Source organism: Mixophyes fleayi, chromosome 7 (assembly GCF_038048845.1).
Source record: "Mixophyes fleayi isolate aMixFle1 chromosome 7, aMixFle1.hap1, whole genome shotgun sequence".
NCBI lineage: Eukaryota > Metazoa > Chordata > Amphibia > Anura > Limnodynastidae > Mixophyes > Mixophyes fleayi.
In genome coordinates this window covers 16,846,576-16,868,538 of record NC_134408.1, presented here as the reverse complement: position 1 = coordinate 16,868,538, position 21,963 = coordinate 16,846,576, and the positions used below count along the sequence as shown (strand labels likewise).

The 21,963-nt window shown below is 42.9% G+C and overlaps 2 protein-coding genes across 4 annotated transcripts in view; both read left to right on the top strand.

The window, feature by feature from the left end:
* LOC142097386 (NXPE family member 4-like) overlaps positions 1-21,963 on the top strand; it is a 175,505-nt gene that overhangs the window by 135,942 nt on the left and 17,600 nt on the right. The gene's annotated exons all lie outside the window — the stretch shown is intronic.
* Positions 5,365-15,650, top strand: LOC142097385 (NXPE family member 4-like). Its single transcript, XM_075179167.1, has 5 exons — positions 5,365-5,458; positions 6,063-6,799; positions 8,525-8,586; positions 12,349-12,573; positions 14,843-15,650. Exons 1-5 carry the CDS (start codon positions 5,381-5,383, stop codon positions 15,385-15,387), a joined length of 1,647 nt encoding a protein of 548 aa, XP_075035268.1. The 5' UTR covers positions 5,365-5,380; the 3' UTR covers positions 15,388-15,650.

Here is a 21,963-nt window from a genome sequence, read left to right as displayed (position 1 = left end):
GAATGGATACAGAAAACCCAGGATACATTTGCTTAATAGACGTGTTCCATGTTTCTAATACTAATGATTTTACTTGAATTTTACTGGACAAAGGTCATTGGTGTTGGGAAGACCCCATAGTAGAATAAGGTGGCCAGATATTGAATTGACCAAAAGATTATTAACTCACTCATCATATGACAATGCTAAGACTTGTCATATGTTGTCAAGCATTAGAATCAGTACAATTGCATGAAAAGCAGCAATGAACTGGTACAAAACCACTTATACCTTAAAGATAATGAATTGCTGTCTATATTCAATGACACAGCTGGTAACAAACAGAGTACTAAAGAGCCCACTTTTAGCCAGCAATCACTGGATCTAGGGGCAGGGCAAACACTGGCAGTATACACATTTAGACCTTCAGGTACACACCCTAAACTGACTAACAATGTATTTATATACAACCATAAATACAGGTCGAAGAAATGAACAGTAATGAGCTTAGGAGGTTATACTATAGCTACGAGTCTATGGCCTGAGCCATAACAATGAGGCAGCAAAAGTTCTTATTAAGTATTAATACATCAGTCAGTCACACACATCAGTCAGTCATACACATCAGTCAGTTACACACATCAGTCAGTCACACACATCAGTCAGTTACATACATCAGTCAGATACATCAGTCAGTTACATACATCAGTCAGTCATACACATCAGTCAGTTACATACATCAGTCAGTCACACACATCAGTCAGTTACATACATCAGTCAGATACATCAGTCAGTTACATACATCAGTCAGTCACACACACACATCAGTCAGTTACATACATCAGTCAGTTATACACAGTTAGTTACACACATCAGTCAGTTATACACATCAGTCAGTTACATACATCAGTCAGATACATCAGTCAGTTACATACATCAGTCAGTTACACACATCAGTCAGTTATACACAGTTAGTTACACACATCAGTCAGTTACACACATCAGTCAGTTACACACATCAGGCAGTTACACACATCAGTCAGTTATACACAGTTAGTTACACACATCAGTCAGTTACACACATCAGTCAGTTACACACACACACCAGGCAGTTACACACATCAGTCAGTCACACACATCAGTCAGTTACACACATCAGTCAGTTATACACATCAGGCAGTTACACACATCAGTCAGTTATACACACCAGGCAGTTACACACATCAGTCAGTTACACACACCAGGCAGTTACACACATCAGTTAGTTATACACAGTTACATAGATCAGTCAGTTACATACATCAGTCAGTTATACACATCAGTCAGTTATACACATCAGGCAGTTACACACATCCAGGGTCGGACTGGGCTACTGGGGGACCTGGCTATCCCCTGCTAGGTCTCGACCCTGATCGCTCCCCTCTTAGTTGGTGGGAGGAGTGGAAATTTTTAAAAAAAGAGAAGAAAAAAAAAAAAAGAATACTCATGTGACCACGGAGCTCCCCGACTCCTCTCTGCTCCATTCGCACTGAATATCGGGCATGACGTTATCACGCCCGACGTTCAATGAGGAGCGCCGCAGACAGGAGTTGGGAAAAGAGAAGAAAGAAGCCGATAGAAAATGTAAGGGGGGAGCAGAGTGAAAGGGGTGCATGGCAGCAGAGTGAAGGAGGAGCATGGCAGAGAGTGAAAAGGGGCAAAGCAGCATGGCAGAGTGTGAAGGGGGCCAAAGCAGCATGGCACAGGGTGATGAAGTGGGGGGGCAAAAGCAGCATGGAGGGCGCAGTGTGATCAAAAGGAGGCACAGCATGGTGATTAAGGGGCACAGTAATATGTGTGTGATGGCACAGCGGGCATGTGGCAATGTAATGTGTGTGTGGTGGTGGCTAACTAATGAGTGCTATTTTGTTTGTAGGGTGAAGGTGGGGCAATTTAATTTTATAGTGGGGACTATTAATTTAAGATGGGGTGGTTTGGGGGCTATTAATTGAATATGGGGCTGAGTTTGAGGAGCAAGAGGTCTATTTATTAAATATGAATATGAATTATTTAATGGCAGTGAAATAGGTATATTAATTAATTGCATGGGCTGTCTGGAGGGAGGGAAATAGGTTTATTAAATGGGAATACTATTGCTTTAATGTTGGGGCTGGAGGAAGGCCTAGTTATTAATTGTGGGTCCTATTGATTTAACGCCGGGGCTGGTTAGAATTTTTTTCAATGGGGCCCCCAACATTCCAGGATCCAGACAAGCCGCAACTAAAGAAACCAGCAGCCACAGGTGGTAAAAGTGACAAGAACTGGTAGAACAGTCTGTCAAATATTCTGAGTCTAGTGCAGGCTTGGCTAACCTGTGGCACTCCGGGTGTTGTGAAACTACAAGTCCCAGCATACCCTTCCAGCAATAAGCTGCTATATATTGGCAGAGCATGCTGGGGCTTGTAGTTTCACAACACCTGGAGTCTTTGTCTGTGTCGGGGTAGTCAGTATCGTTAAACTGACTACTACCGCTCCATTTTATCAGGAAACCTCTCCTAACTGCCTTTGCCAGTCACAACCCACACTCTGCGCACTTGTGACTTGGAAGTGTTTACAGTATGGGGTTACACACGATTCCAGCAAACTTCCTGTCACCTATCGCACAGGTTACAGATTTGCCGAATTGCACCCAAACAGCGCTCCCACAGCCACACACACTTCGGTTTGCCAACACCTATTGAATAAGGGCACTAGGACCCCAATATACTGCCTCTCACTGGCACGCAATGAGCACTCCTCATTATACACAGTTTAGCAAGGCACAAACCAGCAATCAAAGGGTTAACACTTAACCCCTCAAGGCTCTATGTCACAAATATACATGCAGGCACACACTCGGCTTGGTATACAAATGTATTCACAAATCACACCTCAGCAATAAAAGGTTTACCATGGTTCAGTAATCTATCTCTTGCAAACAGGCTGTTAACTCATTTAGGCAATAAGGACATCATTAATTAAATGTTAGATTTAATATAGAAAAAGTACAATGCTTACAGGTTATATATAACAAAATCAATTAATGAACAATTGACATACAAATAAAAAGTTGCAAAACAGGTAAAATACAGGGGTAAAATTCAGAGTATAACTTACAGACAAGTTGATATAATCTGCACCAAGGGAAATTGGCTTGATGATGGACAGATTCTCAACGATGATTGATTTCCCAAAAGACTAACAGTTTGTCCCTCCACAAGACAGGTTTTTAAGCAAAATCAAATGGGACGGCATTGACAGGGGCATTGTGGATGTTAATGTGGAGGCAGAAATGTCCCTTGGGTGTCACCTAGCGTTTGTTCAAAGCTATTCCTAAATTTTGACCTGTTTTACTTTTAACTTTTCTCAGCTATATCCCAGAAACATAATTCCCTCGTCAATAAACCAGTCATAATCTCCTGCATGTTTAAATACCAGACATGATGGAATTATAATAATATAACATACCTTTCCCAAAAACATGTGACTACAGCTATTCCCTGGTACCGCTAGTACCTGTAATTTACAACTTTGGTGTGGTTTCTCCCCCTCCGTATAGAGTGGCACACAGATTTCCCATAATATGAAATATGAAGGAATTTTCTTTGAAGTTCATATCTCTATATACCTGCATAGATAGCCTTCATAAGTGGCCTTTGTCTACATAAGATACAGCAATTCATAATGTGGTCTCCTTGTGTAAGACCACAAGCTGTGAACGGTTCCCTCCCATCTGTCTCGTTAGGTGTCAAAAAACTCTCCTATGTCAGGATGCCGCTCACCCCAGGGGCCTTTGAAGCTGCTCAGCTTTCCCTGAAAGTGTTGCTTTTAACATAGAGGTGGGCAGAAGAATCAGGTATACAAACACCAGACCCTCTGGCTTCACATTTTACACCTTAGTAGCTTAATTTATCAATGCATTAATTTGATATAACATATTTACACTGCAGTTATGATTCTGCCTTATTCCCCATAATTATGTTATTGATTAATTGGTTAATCCTTATAACTGTTATTCCTCTCTGTTCAGAGGCGAAACTAATGAGCAGTGGGCGCTAATGCAGGGAGGCTGGAAGGAGGGATCTGGGGCCCCTGACCCACTGTATTTGCCATGCAACTGCCCCATTATCTCCAGGGGCCCTGGTGCACTACACCTGCCACACCAATGGTAGTTCCACCACTGATCCAGATATATGTAGTTGTTTACAGCACCAAAAATTGGTAAAAGGGGATATCAAGAGCGTCGCAAAGAAGAGGGTTCCAAGATGAAACCTTAGTTCACAGAATAATCCAAATGCGTTTTTTCTCCACTCTGGGCAACTACATCAGTAGAATATCCTCAATATTGTCATGCACGTTTATACAGTATATGGTCTCTATAATTAATAACACAACCTACAGCTGTGTAATCAGTGATCTATATCAACTTTAATATCAACTTTAAATTTCAGTGTACAAATAAGCTATCAAGTATTTGTGTGCTACATGAAAAAAACAGTCAGTATTTAACTTATGTGCAAAACAGAAAACTAGTTTGCACCCCTTACATTGTAACATGGTTTTGTCCAGGAGACTGAAATAAGATACCTCTTCATTTAAGATATTTAATGAATCAGGCCCAATGTCACTAAATAACTTCCAGAAATATAATGTAACAGCCCTCTTGTGCTGGTATCTAACTTAACACTAGTCCTGATTTGCCACCTGAAAGTCTTTCATTTAGAAAGCATATTCTCCTACGAAATACTGCTAATTGTAACAGCACTGAGCAATAATCCCTCAGTAATGATTGGTGGATGAACATTCCACAAACATGAAATCTATTTTAAAGGTATTACACCCAGGGCCGGATTAACCCGAGGTCTAACTGGGCTATAGCCCAGGGGCCTTGGGCATCCAGGGGGCCCTTCAAAGTCCTCAGCAGCATTATTGATCGGTCCAGGGGCGGGGGCGCCCCCAGCCCGATCAATGCTGCTGAGCACTGTCAGTCCAGTCCTCCGTCCCCGGCGCTCAGTACTCTGCTACTGAGGAGATCTCGCGAGTGAACTCTCGCGAGATCTCCTCAGTAAGGAGCTTACAGCACGCCGGGGACGGAGGACTGGACTGACAGGTAAGCGCTTTGGGGGGGGGGCCCTCACGGGGGACGGGGGCGGTGGGCGGCTCACAATGGGGGCCTCACGGGGGAATGGAGGCGCCCTTAGCCCAGGGGCCTCCATTCCCTTAATCCGGCCCTGATTACACCAGAATCGGGTTGACCAAATCTGAAGAAAATAGTAACTGTTAATTTAACAACAGACACGGGATTTACAAAATAAGACCTAATTGGATCATTTTGACAAAATTTCTTTCTACAGGGCAATGTCCACTTGTGAACCCACTGACTATGGCCAAAGCATATCTTCCAGTACTGCTAATCGCCATATTCTTGATGAGTTTTGGTTGGTACAGGAACTTATTCCAGGTAAGAAATTATATTTTCATGTAATTCATTTATGTATATAGCGCTTTTCTCCTATAGGAAGCACTTTTCATCTGCAGATTAAAAAACAAATAATACAGAAATGTACATATACTGTGTGCTGGGGTTTTCTATTGGCTGCTCTAGGCTTTGTATCTGTTTTGCAGTTCCACATACACCTTGGGATTGCCCACTGCAGCTCCCTCAGGTTTCTGTCATGTCTTGCTAAGTGTCCAGTCTGGGAAGGATGCCCTACGCATGTTCTGCATAGGAGGCAGAACACCAGTGGCTGTGTTTGCCTGTGGGAGTTCCCACTTAGATGGCACAGCCAGCCTGGACTAGATACTTGACCCAGTCTATTGTAGAGCTTACACTGTGCTCTCCAGGAAACTGAGCAGGGTTCTCCCTACTTCTCCCTGCCCGGGGTCAAGCAAACAGGTTCTCGCTGACTTAAATCAAAGAGGGGCAATTTATGGGGAGTTGTTAGTAGAATTAAAACAATTTAAAGTTATCTACTTGTTCTAAAGGTCATTGTCAGAATACATTTACTGCTAGAAATATTTTTCAAACAATCATGTAAATTAATTTAATTTAATTTAAATTGCAGGATTCTGTGCGACATATGTTCCAAAACTGCAACGGGCCAATCCAAACTGTAAACACTTTTACAGGGATGACTAGAATACCACATCCTCCTACAAAAACTGAGCTCCAAGTAAAAGTAGATGCAATGTTCGACAAAATTCAAATGCTCATCCCCAATGTCACGTTCACACACTTTAATAGAAGCACAAGTGGGAGAAACAGTAAGGCTTTCATAGTTAATCCCAGGGAACAGTACTGTGTTGGAGAAGACTTTGTGGTACAGCTGGATATGTATGATTATTTAGGCAACAGGAAGACCTACGGAGGAGACTTCATTAGACCAAGGTTGTTTTCTCCAGAGCTTGGAGCTTCTGTGTCTGGAAGAGTAGAAGACTTCAACAATGGGTCATACCATGTCCACTTTCCTCTGTATTGGGCGGGTAAAGCCAAAGTCTCAACTCTTTTGTTCCACCCCAGCGAAGGGATCGCAGCTCTGTGGAGAGCGAGACATGCCAGTGAAGGAGTTATTGGCTTTCAGGGGAAATTTGAAAAGCATGGCAAGGAAGTGGTCACCACGTGTGGTTTTAAGCTTGAGAAGGAAGAGGGGAAGGAGATTTGTGAGTACATAGATCCAGTCTATGAAGAGGCCCTCTACTGCTTCAAAGCTCCAAACTTCACTTGTGAAAGTTTAAATGAAATGAGGGGTTTTGACCTTGCCATACCACATCTTACTGTTGCGGAAAGACAACTGTTTCAAAGGTATAATTTCCATTCATTATATTCAGCATGATGTGTTTCAAACAACTTAATTTCCTTCTGAATAAATGTTATATCTAAATGAAAATAGCAGGGGGAGGAAATTCTATTGTAATGGCGGAAGCTGACCACAGATATGCCCATCTCAGGCCGAGGGCAATTTAGAGGAGCCGAACGGTGGGAGGTAATGGACTGGCATTCATAAAATAGTAAGGACACGTTAACGATCTTCATGCACTATGTTGAGGGGGAATTATCTGCAGATACACCTTTAGGAGGCATATCTGATGTGACTGCTTCCCTCCTGGTGCAAGATGCCTGCTGCTGGTTATAACTATCAACACGTACCTTGATCGTGTAAAAGAGCCTGCTCCCTTAAAAAGCAGCCTAGTGGCAAAATCGGGTGAATAAAATGTGTGGGATTGCCCTAAAATTGCCTGTACCATCACTAAACTAAGCCAGCCAGGTGGCACAGTCGCTATGATGATCGGATTCTTGTAGCCTGTCTGACTAGGCGCTACTCAGCCCAGAGTCTAATTAGGCAGATGGTTTTCGCCAGGGACCTCTGCAAGGAGGTATGTATTTTTTTGGGCATTTGCCCAGCAGGTCGCGGCCCTCTGAGTGAGTGCTAGACGAGACCAGTAGAGAGAACCCAGAGGTTGGGAAAAAGTGATGATCCACTAGAGACTGACGAAGACCTGATGGTCTGAAAGCTGCATAGTCTGCCACGAGACAGGAAGCGATGGTCTGTGGGATGTATGGAGACCACTGTGGTTAGCTGCAGAGTTGCTGGAGACAAGAAGCGATAGTCTGCGGCAGCTATGGAGACCTCTGTGGTTAGCTGCAGAGTTGCTGGAGAAAAGAAGCGATAGTCTGCGGCAGGTATGGAGACCACTGTGGTTAGCTGCAGAGTTGCTGGAGCCAAGGGGCGATAATCTTCAGCAGGTATGGAGCAGGAGGGCAAATGGAGCCACATCTGAGTGCTAGAGAGATTTGCCTTAAAGAACAGGTACCTTACCTGTGGAACAGGTGCTTTAAATATCCTGAAGGATCATTATTCTCCCAATGAATGGGAGGATGTGATAAAAGCAGGGACTGCAGACTAGTGGTGACAGATGGAGCTGCCGTGTCACAGAGCTGGCAAGATGCTCAGCAGTGGCGGATCCAGGGGGGGGGGGCGATCGGGGCGATCGCCCCCCCTAGCATACACTTGCTGCCGACGGCTGCACACTATGTGCAGGTCTGTCCAGCCGTGACAGGCAGGGACAGTGTGCTGCCCGGCTGCTCTGACTGTGTTTAAAATACAATCAGAGCAGCCGGGCAGCACACTGTCCCTGCCTGTCACGGCTGGACGGACCTGCACAAAGTGTGCAGCCGTCAGCAGCCTAAGATGTTAGAAATGGGCGGGGCCTAAATCACCCCCCCTATCTCGCCCCGGGTACAATATTTTTCTAGATCCGCCCCTGATGCTCAGAGACCACGGACAGGTGAATGCGCCAGATCCCGGGCGTTAGTTAGCAAGGATTGGCTGAGCACCGCCGGAGCTCGTAACACTCTCTACCACTTCAGAATCTCACCTCTCTCTTATCCATCGATTTCTGTTTTCCTGCTCTGTGCGTATTAACCATTTCTTGAATGTCACAGTTAATGTCCTGTTCATCATCTCAAACATTATAACTTTTTAATTCATTTCCCCATATAACCTGTCTTTAATAATAATTTTTGAAGGTCAAATATTGCTGTGGAAATCCCTCAGAACTCTGTGCCAATAACCGTTACCAGATGCAGCAGTAAGTGTTACCCTTTTACTCATCAAGCTATTACATGGTCCAAACATGAAATAAATAATATAAAATAAATGGCTGGAATATTGCTGCTGACAATTGCTGTTTGTGTTGGTGAACTGGAAGTATATTTATATATATGTATATATATATATAGCCTTCCTCAGAAGGAAAGAGTTACACAGAGTTAATCTTTATTGCTATGCAACGTTTCATCATATTATATTCAGGTTTATCCACAGCTCACAGTTAATAAGAGGGTGTCGTATTATTATTTCTTTATTCATTGCTCATAATCTCGTCAATCTATTATATATGCCCAGGAAAAAGTGGATCTTTCAAATGCCCAATATGCAGTGTGTTACGTTGAATTCACGGAATTACACAGTTGCGACACACCCGGGGGTATATTTACTAAACTGCAGGTTTGAAAAAGTGGAGATGTTGCCTATAGCAACCAATCAGATTCTAGCTGTCATTTGGCAGAATGCACTAAATAAATGAAAACTAGGATCTGATTGGTTGCTATAGGCAACATCTCCACTTTTTCAAACCCCCAGTTTAGTAAATATACCCCTTGAACTTTATCAAATCCTATGGTATATTTTAAAAGTCAATAAATCTTTCATACACACTTCACACATATTTATGCGTATTTACCTTATTTGTAGCACTTTTGAAAAGACCAGTTCTTATGCCTTAATTGTTAGAATGTGTCTGTCCCTATTACAATGCAAGAAGCTGAACTAACTATTCCATTCCACATTTACCACTAAAATCTATAATATAAATGTCTAGTGGCGTGTGTTAGTCTGTCTGTGTGTGGAAAAAATAAAACCAAGCTGCAGCGCCACCTGCTGGGCGGAGTTATACACTGACCTACTAAATTTTTAGTGTGTGTGTAAAAAAAAATTCAGAAAGGGCTGAAATTTGGTATACTAAGATGTTTTTAATTTGTTAATTTAATTTGTTAATTGTTAAAAGTGTTTATAAAGATTTTAATAAAATATATATATATTTCTTGAAGGAGAAGTGACAGTTGGGAGTGGTGTGTGGTTGCCGGGGGTGACAGTGGGGAGTGGTTGGTGGTTGCCGGGGGTGACAGTTGGGAGTGGTGGGTGGTTGCCGGGGGTGACAGTGGGGAGTGGTTGGTGGTTGAGGCCTGGGCTATGGCCCAAATGCATGACAAGAACCTTTTTAACACCTTAAGTAGCTTGATTTGACTAGAATGCATGAGTATCATGCACGGGTTAACTTGTTAGATATATTGTGACATTCACCTTCCAAATGTGCCTGTTAGTTGTTGCTCTGACATTCCTCATTCCATACTGATTAATTAATTCACTACCTGCTGTATGTGATTAATACAATGGGTCCTCTGAAGCTACCATGGTTCAAGCTAACCTTGCAGGTACCCTCACTTTGTATGCTTCACATATTTTGCTTTTTAAAGGGCTAAACCTCGGTCAAGGCTTCCCATGCTTTATAAGCAGTACCTACACCAATCATCAACCTTTCCCTTCCAGTGTTGGCTCAGTTCACCAATCCACCCTCACAAGTGTGAGCATGTACAAACCAGTAACACAAATTATCATCATCATCATTTATTTATTTATGATGCACCACAGATGCACCAGTGCCGTATAGTCAGTAATACACAGACAGAACATAATACAAATACATAATGGAGCAAGAGAACCAACAATAGCATTGTACACAACTTAGAACATAAAGAAACATTGATAAGAGGACGGGAGATGGGGTGTAGAGAGGGCCCTGCTCATGAGAGCTAACATTCAAGAGGGGTGAGCAGACAAATCGGGCAGTAAGAAATCAGTGGAAGTGGCAAGTTGAACGTTAGGAGGGAGTTGTCTTAAGATGAGGCAGGGTAGGCAAGCACGAAGAAGTGAATTTTGAGGGAGCGCTTTAAAGATTGGAGGTTGGGGAAGTCTGATCAGGCGAGGCAGGGAGTTCCGAAGGTGGGGAGCAGCAAGTGAAAAGTCCTGCATGCAGTAGTGTGAAGGTGCAATAGGGGAGGACGAGAGGCGAGGACCATTGTCAGAATATAGTGGGCATGCAAGGGAGTATGTCTTCACAAGGTCGGCAACGTAGGAGGGGGATTCGTTAAAGACGGCTTTATAGGTGAGGGAAAGCAGCTTGAATTGAATTCTGCATAGAATGGGGAGACAATGGAGAGCTTTGCAAAGTGGTACAGTGGAAGAGAAATGTTGAGAGAGAAAAATTAGACATTATCCCATATTCAGGACAGGTAGCAGGGGGACAGACACCTCTCAGGGAGGCCAGAGACAAATTATTGCAATAATCATGGCAGGAAATCATAAGAGCATGGACAATGGTCTTGATGTTATCCAGTCAAAGAAAAGGGCGAACCATGGCAATGTTGCAAAGGTGAAGACAATATAATTGGGGGAGGATCTGGTGAGTGAATTTAAGGGCAAGAGTCAATGATGATCCCTAGGTAGCATGCATGGGTAACAAGGGAGTGGGTCACATTATCAAGTTTGAAAGAAATGAGAGAAGGTGACATAATAATGGGCAGTAAAAAGATGACAAGCTCAGTTTTGGATTTCTTGAGCTTGAAGTAGCATTCATCCATCCAAGTGGAGACAGTCGGGCAAACGGGAGATAAGAGAAGGAGAGAGGTCAAGGGGTAAAAGTTAGATTAGCAAGTCATTGGCATAGGAGTGATTCTGGAGGCCAAAGGATTGAATTAGTTGACCAAGTGAGGAAGTGTAAAGAGAGAAAATCAATGGGCCAAGAATAGACTCTTAGGGGACCCTGACAAATAGAGGAAGAGAAGGGGAGCAGGTGCCTGAGGAAGAAATGCTGAAAGAGCAATTGGAGAAGTAGGAGGCAAGCCAGGAAAGGATGGTACTGTAAAGGTCAGTGGAGTCATGTAAGGGACAGTGGTCAACTCTGTTAAAAGTTGTAGAGGGCTTAAGGAGCAAGAGTAGGGAAAAGTGGCCCTTCGACTTAGCCAAGAGTCGATCATCTGTCACACTGGTGAGGGCAGTCTCGGTGGAATGGAGAAGGTGGAGAAGGTGGAAACACAATTGTAAAGGGTCAAGAAGAGAGTGAATGTATACCATGATTAGCATGTCAAATCCCCTATCAGAATGTCCAATTATTCAGTCCTCTCATTGGTTTTCCTCACTGATTGACATCTTAATCAATCAGCAAGTGCTGCAGTGAGTCTTTCTCTATATTATGTCATAATGCTGCCTGTATTATCCAGTCTGTTGCCATCCATGTCTCTAGTACTCACCCTCAAGCGCCGTATGGTCCGGTTCTGTGCAGTGCATGGATTTTGTGCAAAATAGGGCACGTGTCAGCATTTATATTCCTTAATGAATCCGGCCCTCTGTGCTGTAATAATCATGTATCTTAAGATAAGTGCCACTCATAATACACACATTAGACTGCAATTTTGCTGATGAATTTTTATGCCTATACATGAGCTGAAAATTGCTGCCTACTCTAAACCAAACCCATGGTGTGGAATACCAAAACAAAAGAAGAACTCAAAGATTCTATAACCTGAACTTTGCATCATTTTGAAATGGCCTGTTCCACTGCAACATTTTACTTGCACAAAATTCTAACACAACTTCAGTCATCTCTAGTTTACTGGACAGGACTCGGGATGTCCATTGTTCCCTGTTCAAAAAATAACAGCTCTAAAGACGTCTCACTTGCACGCTAACATTTCACTTATCCTCTATGAGATATAAACTTTCTCTTTTTCAGACTCAACATTAAACCCAAAGCCAAAGCCAAAATGTCAGACAGGGATGGGCTCTCCCTTCCCAAGTGGATACTTTCTCAATAATATCTGGAACCCTGTTTACTGCAACATGACGGTCTATACAACCGGGGAGGACTTCACTAAATGTCTTCAGGGGAAGAACCTCTTTCTCATCGGAGACTCAACGTTACGTCAGTTTATCATGCACTTCACCGAGGGCATCAAAAGTAAGATTTATTTCACTTAACCTGTGGTACTGTGGTAGAAGAAAAAAAATCATTGAAAATGATCTGAAAGAAGGAAATGTCAACCTTTGGGCTTAAACTTCTCATTAGGTAGTACAAATCGTCAGATACCTGAGTTCTGTGTTGTAGCTCTCCTGATCAAAAGACCCGGCTACTGGGTACTCAGACAAGTCAGTCCCTGTTGTGTCATTTCAATCATGTCACTAAAATTCCTTGGACTTTCCAGTTTGACAATATCGGTGAATTGACACAGCTCATCTGCATATCCACCATCTGGATGTCGTGAGCTCAGCTTTTGGTCTCCTGTGTTCCAGCCAAGAGATAAAAATAAATTTGCAGAAATCTTAGAGGGGTCTCTGGTAAGGGTCATTACTTCCAAGTGTCTAGAGTAGAGCCACCATTTAGCGAGAAGGCGTTGACAACAATTGCCATCATTTCTTTTTCCGTGGTAGACCATAAATGCTTATTGTTATTGTCTTCTATTTGTGCATTCAGCACTGTTCAATATAATAATATCTATGCAGATACTGACCAATACAAAACATAGAGGGAGACACTGTTCTGTAAAAGTTTTCATCAGGAAAGATGGTCCCAAATGATGGTTGGGCAATTTCTAGTTTGGCAGCAGACTTAATTTTCCTTCTGGAAATCAACTAAATTTACCAACTTGTAAGAGGTACAGAAGCCTACATTTTCTCTCTTGTAGAATGCTGCATTTTATTTTTTGAAAAATAATTTGAACATTATTAAACCCGCTTCTGTAAGGACCTAAAGATTAGTGTCCTTTTCCAGCTACTCATTCTCTTTGACATGCATAGGCAAACCGAGGAGGGGTTCCTAGTGTCTGGAAACCCCCCTCCAAACATGGGGCACTGTATAATTGAGGTGGCTGGACCCTGCTCCCACTTCACACAGCTCTACTTGAAAAGGGAGAGCTGCGTGCACCTAACAGTAGTACATGCAACATTGCCCATGTATATTATGGGGATAGGAAGAGTTGGAGAGCAGTCAAGCACTGTCTAAGATTATAGCCACACCCCCATGCATGCTAGTCACGCCCACTGGTGGCGTGGTGTGGAAACCCCCCTCTACAAATCCTGCGTTTGCCCCTGACATGGATTATAGGAATAACACTAAAACCAGATTTATTTCAATCTCTTATTTTGCAGATCATCTGTAGATTTTAAGGGAACTCAATTCATGTAATAAAGGGAAGCAGTAAAAGTGATAGGGAACGGACAAAGAGAGTCACGGGCATTGCTACCACTATGCGAAATTAGTCACCTTGAGCATCAAGGTTAAAACACTCTATGAGTGACATGTCAATCATTCGCTGTTATTTTCCTGTCCGCGTTGGAGGTCCGGGGACTTAAATTAAATTACACGCCCCATCTTCAGTTGTTGACAACAGGGAAGAGAGATGCATGTTTAATTATATAAATGTTTTCTGTCCGGTCATTCCTGGCTTTTATTTCCATGTACCTAGTTCTATGACAAATAGACATCACATATCCACTCATTTATTTTTGTTCTCCAGTTCCTTTTTTTAAATTTTTATATCTGGCGATTTCCTTTACATCTACTACTTTTTCCCTTTTCTTCTATTTATAGTGTATTACTTCAATTCTCCCTCTGATTTTGTATGTATTTCTATACTTTCTGTTTATCAGCATCTATGTGCTTCCACTTCTCTTGTGTCCCTCTCTTCTATCAGCGGTTCCAGGCAATTATTCCCAGCAGCATTGGATCTAAACATGTATAAGTCGTTTCTCCCAGAGGAAGCTATTTCTCAAGGACACGCTTAATGCATTCTGAAATTGTTATCTTCTGTCCCAATGCCCTTGTCTATATAAAGCATAGTTAAACGACAAGCCAAAAGGGAGGCTTAAGGCCCATGATCCACTACTTTGATAGCCCTGGACTACTAAAATGCCTGTTAAGTTGTTCCCCTATCATGACGTGTAAATCATATCTGGGGGTAAATGTATGAAGCTGAGAGTTATCTGGGGGGTTTGAAAAACCAATCAGATTCTAGCTATCATTTATTTAGTACATTCTACAAAATGATACCTAGAATCTGATTGGCTGCTATAGGCAACATCTCCACTTTTCAAACCCGCCGGAAAACTCTCAGCTTGATACATTTACCCCCTGATGTTATATGGAATCAGAAATGGTAGAAAGTTGACCAGAGAACAGTGAAATTACCATAATATTAACCTTCACTAACAGCTGATTTTGTTTCCATCAGTTGTGAATTATTTTCGATTCCACGGCAAAGGATGGGCTGGTTGGGCTAAGACATTGGAAGCTACGAACATGGAGAAAGACATCTATGTATCCTATAAGAGACATGGATTCCCACTTGAACATTCTGGCTACTACTATTTCAAGGAAGACATGTATACGAGTCGTCAGATTGACCAGCGAGGTGGGGGAAAGGACACTATCTTTGTCATTACAATGGGACAGCACTTCAGACAGTTTCCTCTTAAACTTTTCATTAAACGGGCTCTCAACATCCGTAGAGCTGTAGAACGATTGTTTATAAGGAGCCCCGACACCAAAGTCATCATCAAATCAGAAAACACCAGAGAAACACTTTGCCCGGTGGAACGGCAAAGTGACTTCTATGGTTACACTCAGTACCTGGTGCTGAGGGAAGTTTTCCAAGGGCTCAATGTTGGTTTTGTAGATGCTTGGGACATGACTGTGGCTTCAGCCACAGCAACCGTACATCCTCCGGGGGCCACATTTGCCAGCATTATGAGTCTGACATTCACTTTTGCTTGCTAATAAAACAACAAGGAAGGAAGACAAAGAGGATTGCTTTCATTTTTATGCAATTCCCTCATGTAGGGGTTTGGTCTACTGGAAAGATAGCTGACGAACCAACAGGTTGTGTAAAGTCTGACAAGGGAGGGAGATGAATTCACAATAATGTCAAAACTATTTTCCTGATTTTATCAAGCTAGGCATGATAATCAAAGTGACAGTGATGCTAAATGCTTTTTAATAAAAACAAAAGTTATTTATAGTGACGTGTCTGACAGAGTGAGTGTGGATTGTAAAAGGAAACTTAAAGTCACCAGTGGTGGGGAAATGGTTTAGGGGAATTAAGTTGCAATTTCCATTAAAAAATGAAATGCCATTATATTGTGTACTAGAACTTACTGTTATAATTCCTGATACTTCAATGCACATTTAAGCTGAAAACATCTGTTGATAATTTAAAAGATACATTGTTGCTGGACAGCTCCTCTCTGCAACAGTTTTGAGCTCAGAGTGATACTGGAAACCCCCCACTGACCACCAACTGTGGGGCGAGGATCCGGCACCTAAGAGGTGAGAGAGACAGAATGACACAATTAAACACCAGGTAATATGAGTATTGGGCGCACATAATGCTGACTCGGGCATCTTAAGAACTAAGGCAGTGGCAAAACCTGGCACCCCCCCCCCCCCCCTCTAGAGACTTCAATGGGGTCCTGTTCTGTCCCTGCACTTAAAGGTCTATATCGTAATGTAAATTTGGAGAAAAGAGCATTGAATTTCCACTCTTTCCTCCATCTTTGCTCCCTTGCCCTTGGGGGCTGTTCCCTGAGATTAATTCAGGGTGGAGAGAGGGCACACGTGCTGGTAAGGAGATTATTATTTTGTGCCGCTCACGCCCTTCCTCCGAAATACTCTGTTGCCTCTGAGGTGGTGTAGGTCAGCTCTGTTCCATTTCTGAGCAGGGCTTACCTCCACCACTTCATATATACATACAGGGCCGGATTAAGGGAATGGAGGCTCCTGGGCTAAGGGGGCCTCCATTCCCCCATGAGGGCCCCCCCCCCGGCACTTACCTCCTTCTCCGGTGCGCTGTGCTCTCTTTACTGAGGAGATCTCGTGAGAGTGAGACTCACGAGATCTCCTCAGTAAGGAGACTACAGCGCGCCGGGGAAGGACTGCAGGGAAAGGGCTCAGCAGCACTGATCGCGCCGGGGGCGCCCCCGCTCCTGACCGATCAATACTGCTGCTGAGCACTTTCAAGGGCCCCCTGATTGCCATAGGCCCCTGGGCTGTAGCCCAGTTAGCCCTATGGTTAATCCGGCCCTGTATACATATTACGTAAGGCTGCTCTTGTCCAACAATGGAGCACTGTTGATCTATGTACTTTAAAGCTTGGTTTGTAGTATGCCAAGAAGTGACCGCATTCAGTGACATTTATCATTTGTTGCACTTACTGAAATGGAAGTCATGAACAAGGCTGAGCTAAAGGACACGTGTGGGAGAATGAGTAAAGTCAAAGCCTTCCTGGCAAGAAACTTTATGAAGCCTATCAATGGAAATGGCAACACTCCAAACTTAGAGATCTGTCTTCAGAAGTCCTCAATGCAGGGCATACCCATACAACTTAATAGAATGTCCCACCGGGATTATCACATTTAGGACACTATGGCCTGGGCAAGACACACTTGTGTCTTATAAATCCTATTAAATATATATATAGTTGTGTAAGTATAAAAGCAAGAAGAAAACATAACCTCTCATAGGCAGCTAATACATCTATGTGGCCAATATTTTTTTCCCTAGCTTGGTGGGAAAGTTGAAATTATTCCATTACCCTGTGAAGTAAATAAAATGTATGGGTTCCATGTCTGTTTCCTAATATGACCCATATGAATATGACCCATCAGACGATATTCTATAATTGAAAGAGGACTCTCTGGAAATTGTGCCTGAAGGGGATGGTGAAGTTGGAGATATGAATAAAAGTAGTGATTACAGGTATAGAATATAGTTTTCTATTCAAAGAGAGACCTCTCTGAACACAGATGTCTTATCAAATAAACCCCTGGTCACAATACCAGGGCAGGACAAAGAAGCTTTATCTTAAGACTTGGTATAATATGCTCATTAAAGGAAACAGCAACCATAGTTGTGGTTGCCCATCTCACAATAAAGATTCACTTCTCCAGGCATCAACATTTTGAGTTAAGGAGGTGGGGAATCAGTGAATTTATTCACCAGGTGATTTGAAAAAACTTTCAGCGTAGATGGAAAAAACAAGTACTAGGGGAGCTGTAGTTCCTTAAGCTTCCCCTTGACTGGTTGGAAGTGTAAACACTGTGTCACAACCAGTAGGGTCAGAGGAGCACCCGTACAGTCTGCTCACGCTGGCACTACCTCCTAGAAGGCGCGGAGTCTAATGGAGTGGGAGGTTTTTGCCAGAGGCTTCCGCAAGGGCGCTTGGACTTCGCAGCTCCCTGACCGCAGGTCGCGTTTCTCCTAGGAGGTGATGAGTGAAACTGTAAAGAGAACCAGGACTATAACTGAAGATGCCTCAGATGATGAGTACCAGGATGGCTGAGAGATTAGGAGACAGTAGAGCAGTGTGCTGATTAACACAGGAGGCTGGAAGCGATGGTAGCAATAACCGGTAGAGCGTTTACCACAAGGATAGTGGAGTAGGCACAGAGGCTGTGATGATCTGCGGATTGATGTGCTGGAGGCTCATAGAACAGGAAGCAATAATTTGCAGAGCGTTACCACAGGGTAGTGGAGTAGTCACAAAGGCTGTGATGATCTGCTGATAGATGTACTGGAGACTGATATCCAGCATGATATTCGGGTATTTGGAGATGATAGACTTCTCAACCATACACACAGTTCCAAAACCAGCTGTTGAAGGTTCATGCAAACAACACTTCTACGCGTTTCGCAGGATTCCTGCTTGCTTCAATATGACAGTGGTATATGAAACACCTGAGAAGACACTTAAAGTGACCAGTAAGCTCTGATTGGTGTTGGAGAAAGTATGAACCTTTTTGTGACCTTCTCTGTAAAATGTATAAAACAGATTAATAAAATAGAATTTGCTTACTATGAACATAGTTATATAAAATGAAAGTGTGCATACAAACTAAAACAAATTGTGATTACGGCTATTTAAACTGAATACATGGCTGCAATTAATAAATATCAGGCTGAATGGCTGAAATTACTCAATAATCATCATCATTGCCATTTATGTATATAGCGCCACTGCTTCTGCAGCGCTGTACAGAGAACTCATTCACATCAGTCCCTGTCCCATTGGAGCTTACAGTCTAAATTCCCTAACACACACACAGACAGACAGACAGACGCACAGACTAGGGTCAATTTTGATAGCAGCCAATTAACCTACCAGTATGTTTTTGGAGTGTGGGAGGAAACCGGAGCACCCGGAGGAAACCCACGCAAACACGGGGAGAACATACAAACTCCACACAGATAAGGCCATGGTTGGGAATTGAACTCATGACTCCAGCGCTGTGAGGCAGAAGTGCTAACCACTATGCCACCGTGCTGCCCCATCTACATTGTCTGTCAGGCTTCCCAACATATGTTTTTGCATACCAACGTATATTTTACAGATGGCTTGGTATTCTTGGGACTCAAGTTTGTCTGTACGATAGTAACTTTGTTAGGGAAAAAGTATGGCAGTTCTAACAAACCCACATGGTGGCATTTAGAATATGTAATAAAAGTTATATATATATATATATCTACTATATAAATGCCTAGTGGCGTGTGTGGAAAAAAAAACCAAGCTGCAGCGCCACCTGCTGGGCAGAGTTATACACTGACCTATATATTTCTTGCAGGAGAAGGGACAGTTGGGAGTGGTTGGTGGTTGCCGGGGGTGACAGTGGGGAGTTTTTAACACCTTAAGTAGCTTGATGAAGGATGTGGCGATGAAGATGAAGGATGAGGTGATGGAGAAAAATGATGAGGTGGTGACATGTGGACAAAACCACGTTAAAAAAGGGCGCTTGCGTCGGGAAGTAACGCTCTTCCCCTGAGGAGGCCTGGGCTAGGTCCAAATGCATGACAAGAACCTTTTTAACACCTTAAGTAGCTTGATTTGACTAGAATGCATGAGTATCATGCACGGGTTAACTTGTATGTATATATATATATATATATATATATATATATATATATCTATATATATATACATATTGGCGAGAGGGGATGCCGATTGGGCTGTTCTAAAGCCTGCTTTCACCACAGAAGGGCAGCAGAGTTGGAGAGGCATAAGGTTTTGACAGGTGGCAGAGTTATTGGGGTAGCAGTTAGTAGGATAGAAGTTTGGAAGGGTGGTAGAATTTGACAAGTGGTAGACTTGTTGGTGTGGCAGAATGGGAGTTGTAAGGGCAGCACAGTTTGTCCTTTGCCAGTGTTAAAGTGTTATTACAGTTGGAGAAGTGGCAGATTTGGAAGGGAAGTAAAGTGGAAGTGGTGGTTGAGTTGGAGGAATGACAGAGTTAGAGTTGTGGCAGAGATTTAGGGGTGGCATAGTTGGAATAGCACTGGATTGGAGGGCTGGGTTAGAGGGGTAGTAGAGTTGAAGAAGGGGCAGTCTGGGAGGGGTGATAAGTTTGAAGGGGTGGTTGAGTTGGAGTGGTAGGGTGCAGAGGCTGGCTGTGTTAGAGGGCAGGGGGGCATCTGGGATTATTTAGAGTTCGGTGCAAATTTTGCACTCAGTAACTGGATTTCTTCCCACCTCTAAATCAGCCACTGTATGTGCATATTGGACAGTTGTAAAACTATTGCAAGATAAGAATTTGTTGTTGCTTATAAGAACTGTGGAAGTCAGCAAATTGGATAAAGTGATTTCAATTAAAATCGAGCAAACTTGGTTGTCTTTGTCTGAAAAGATGCGTATGGCACGCTACGGCGTGGAAGGGCGTACGCAGCCGCAACACGTGGCCACAACAGTATTTACACTTTTACATACATTCACACCAACACACACATTTGTAAAATAGTACACATTAATGGTAGTTGCAACACATAGTTATTTATGTCGAAATATAGTAGTGTTTATGTGTAATATTATAAGTTATATGCATATTAGTGATACATATGGTTCAGGTTGCGATCAGGGCTATCACCCCCCCCCCAGTAGCACAAGCCTCTTTAAATTGCATACAAAACAGGGAGGGGAGGGGACGGGGCCAACCGGGGCCAGCCAATCACAATAAAGGTGGGGCATTCACATATAACCAGGCTTCCATCAGTGAGACATTAGGGTGGGGGGTGGTACAGTGGTATGGGGCCCAGACAGACTGAGGCGCCCAGACTTCGTGACTGCTGCCCCACATCTTTTTATTACAATTATATATGTGCTGCTCTCAGGGCTGCCATCAGACGGATAAGTGGGTCCCTGGTATAGGGAGTCCAGTGAAATTAGTAGTTACTTAGGAGCTCGAATGGATGAACTGTTATTTTTCACGGTGGCGAAGTGGTTAGCACTTCTGCCTCACAGCGCTGGGATCATGAGTTCAATTCCCAACCATGGCCTTATCTGTGTGAAGTTTGTATGTTCTCCCTGTGTTTGCATGGGTTTCCTCCGGGTGCTCCGGTTTCCTCCCACACTCCAGGCAGAAGTGCTAACCACTGAGCCACGGTGCACCGCGGGATTGACTTTACAGTTTGTTCACTACAGCTCCACTTTGGACCTTGTGCCCAAGGTTCTCATGATTCCTGTACCTGTGTATAAGAAAGAATTCCTACATTACTATATGTTTTGCCCTGATTTCAACCTGCCCGCACTCCTGATATCTGGCCAAGGCCTGGTTTTCTGCTAATATATTACTAACGGAAGAAATAGAGGTAAGAAAAGGAGAAGCAAACCTAATTCTGTTGCACCAATGAATCAGAGCATGTCCCCATTGATTACTATATCTTAATAAATCTCAAATATTTGCCTAAGATAGAGGGGTGCACCTATCACTGATAGTTTACTTGAAGAACAAGAACAAAGACATGTAGAAGGTGCACTATGCTCTGTACGGTTACATATTTGTCATAGAAGGAGTTTAGAGCTTGTCATTAAAACTTAACTTTTATTGGTTATATGCATAAAGCGAAATATAAAACAAATTCCCATGAGCCATAAAAACAAATGTGTATTTTAAAAACCCGCTGATTGAATTGTTAACCTTTTATCCAATGATAGTAGGGAATAAATTAGAAATAGCAATCAAAGTGAAATATGATTGCTATTATAATATCATACCAAATCAGATTGTCCTGAATTATTATACAATCAATATATAATATCTAGTAGCTGCCTAGAGTGACACAGAATATAGCTTTTCTCGTAACTGCATGTGGTAATACAGGACATTGCTTCTATTAATTATAAGCGTGTCTTGCTAATTACCTGCCTAATGCTCCATCTAACTTTGGATCTATTGGAGCGGATGGTATATCAGAAATTCCCTATAATGAAGAAGACAACACATGCAGTCAGCGGATAGCCGACGTGCGTTGCGCTCAGTGTGCTTAATCGTGGCAAAGGTTTTCTGCTACATAGAACTGGACAATTGGCCA

Excerpts from the sequence above, each read along its gene's own strand:
- LOC142097385 (XM_075179167.1), top strand. The coding sequence starts at position 5,381 with ATGGCCAAAGCATATCTTCCAGTACTGCTAATCGCCATATTCTTGATG. Across the intron at positions 6,800-8,524 it reads GAAAGACAACTGTTTCAAAG|GTCAAATATTGCTGTGGAAA; the intron begins GTATAATTTCCA and ends TAATTTTTGAAG. Across the intron at positions 12,574-14,842 it reads CTTCACCGAGGGCATCAAAA|TTGTGAATTATTTTCGATTC; the intron begins GTAAGATTTATT and ends TGTTTCCATCAG.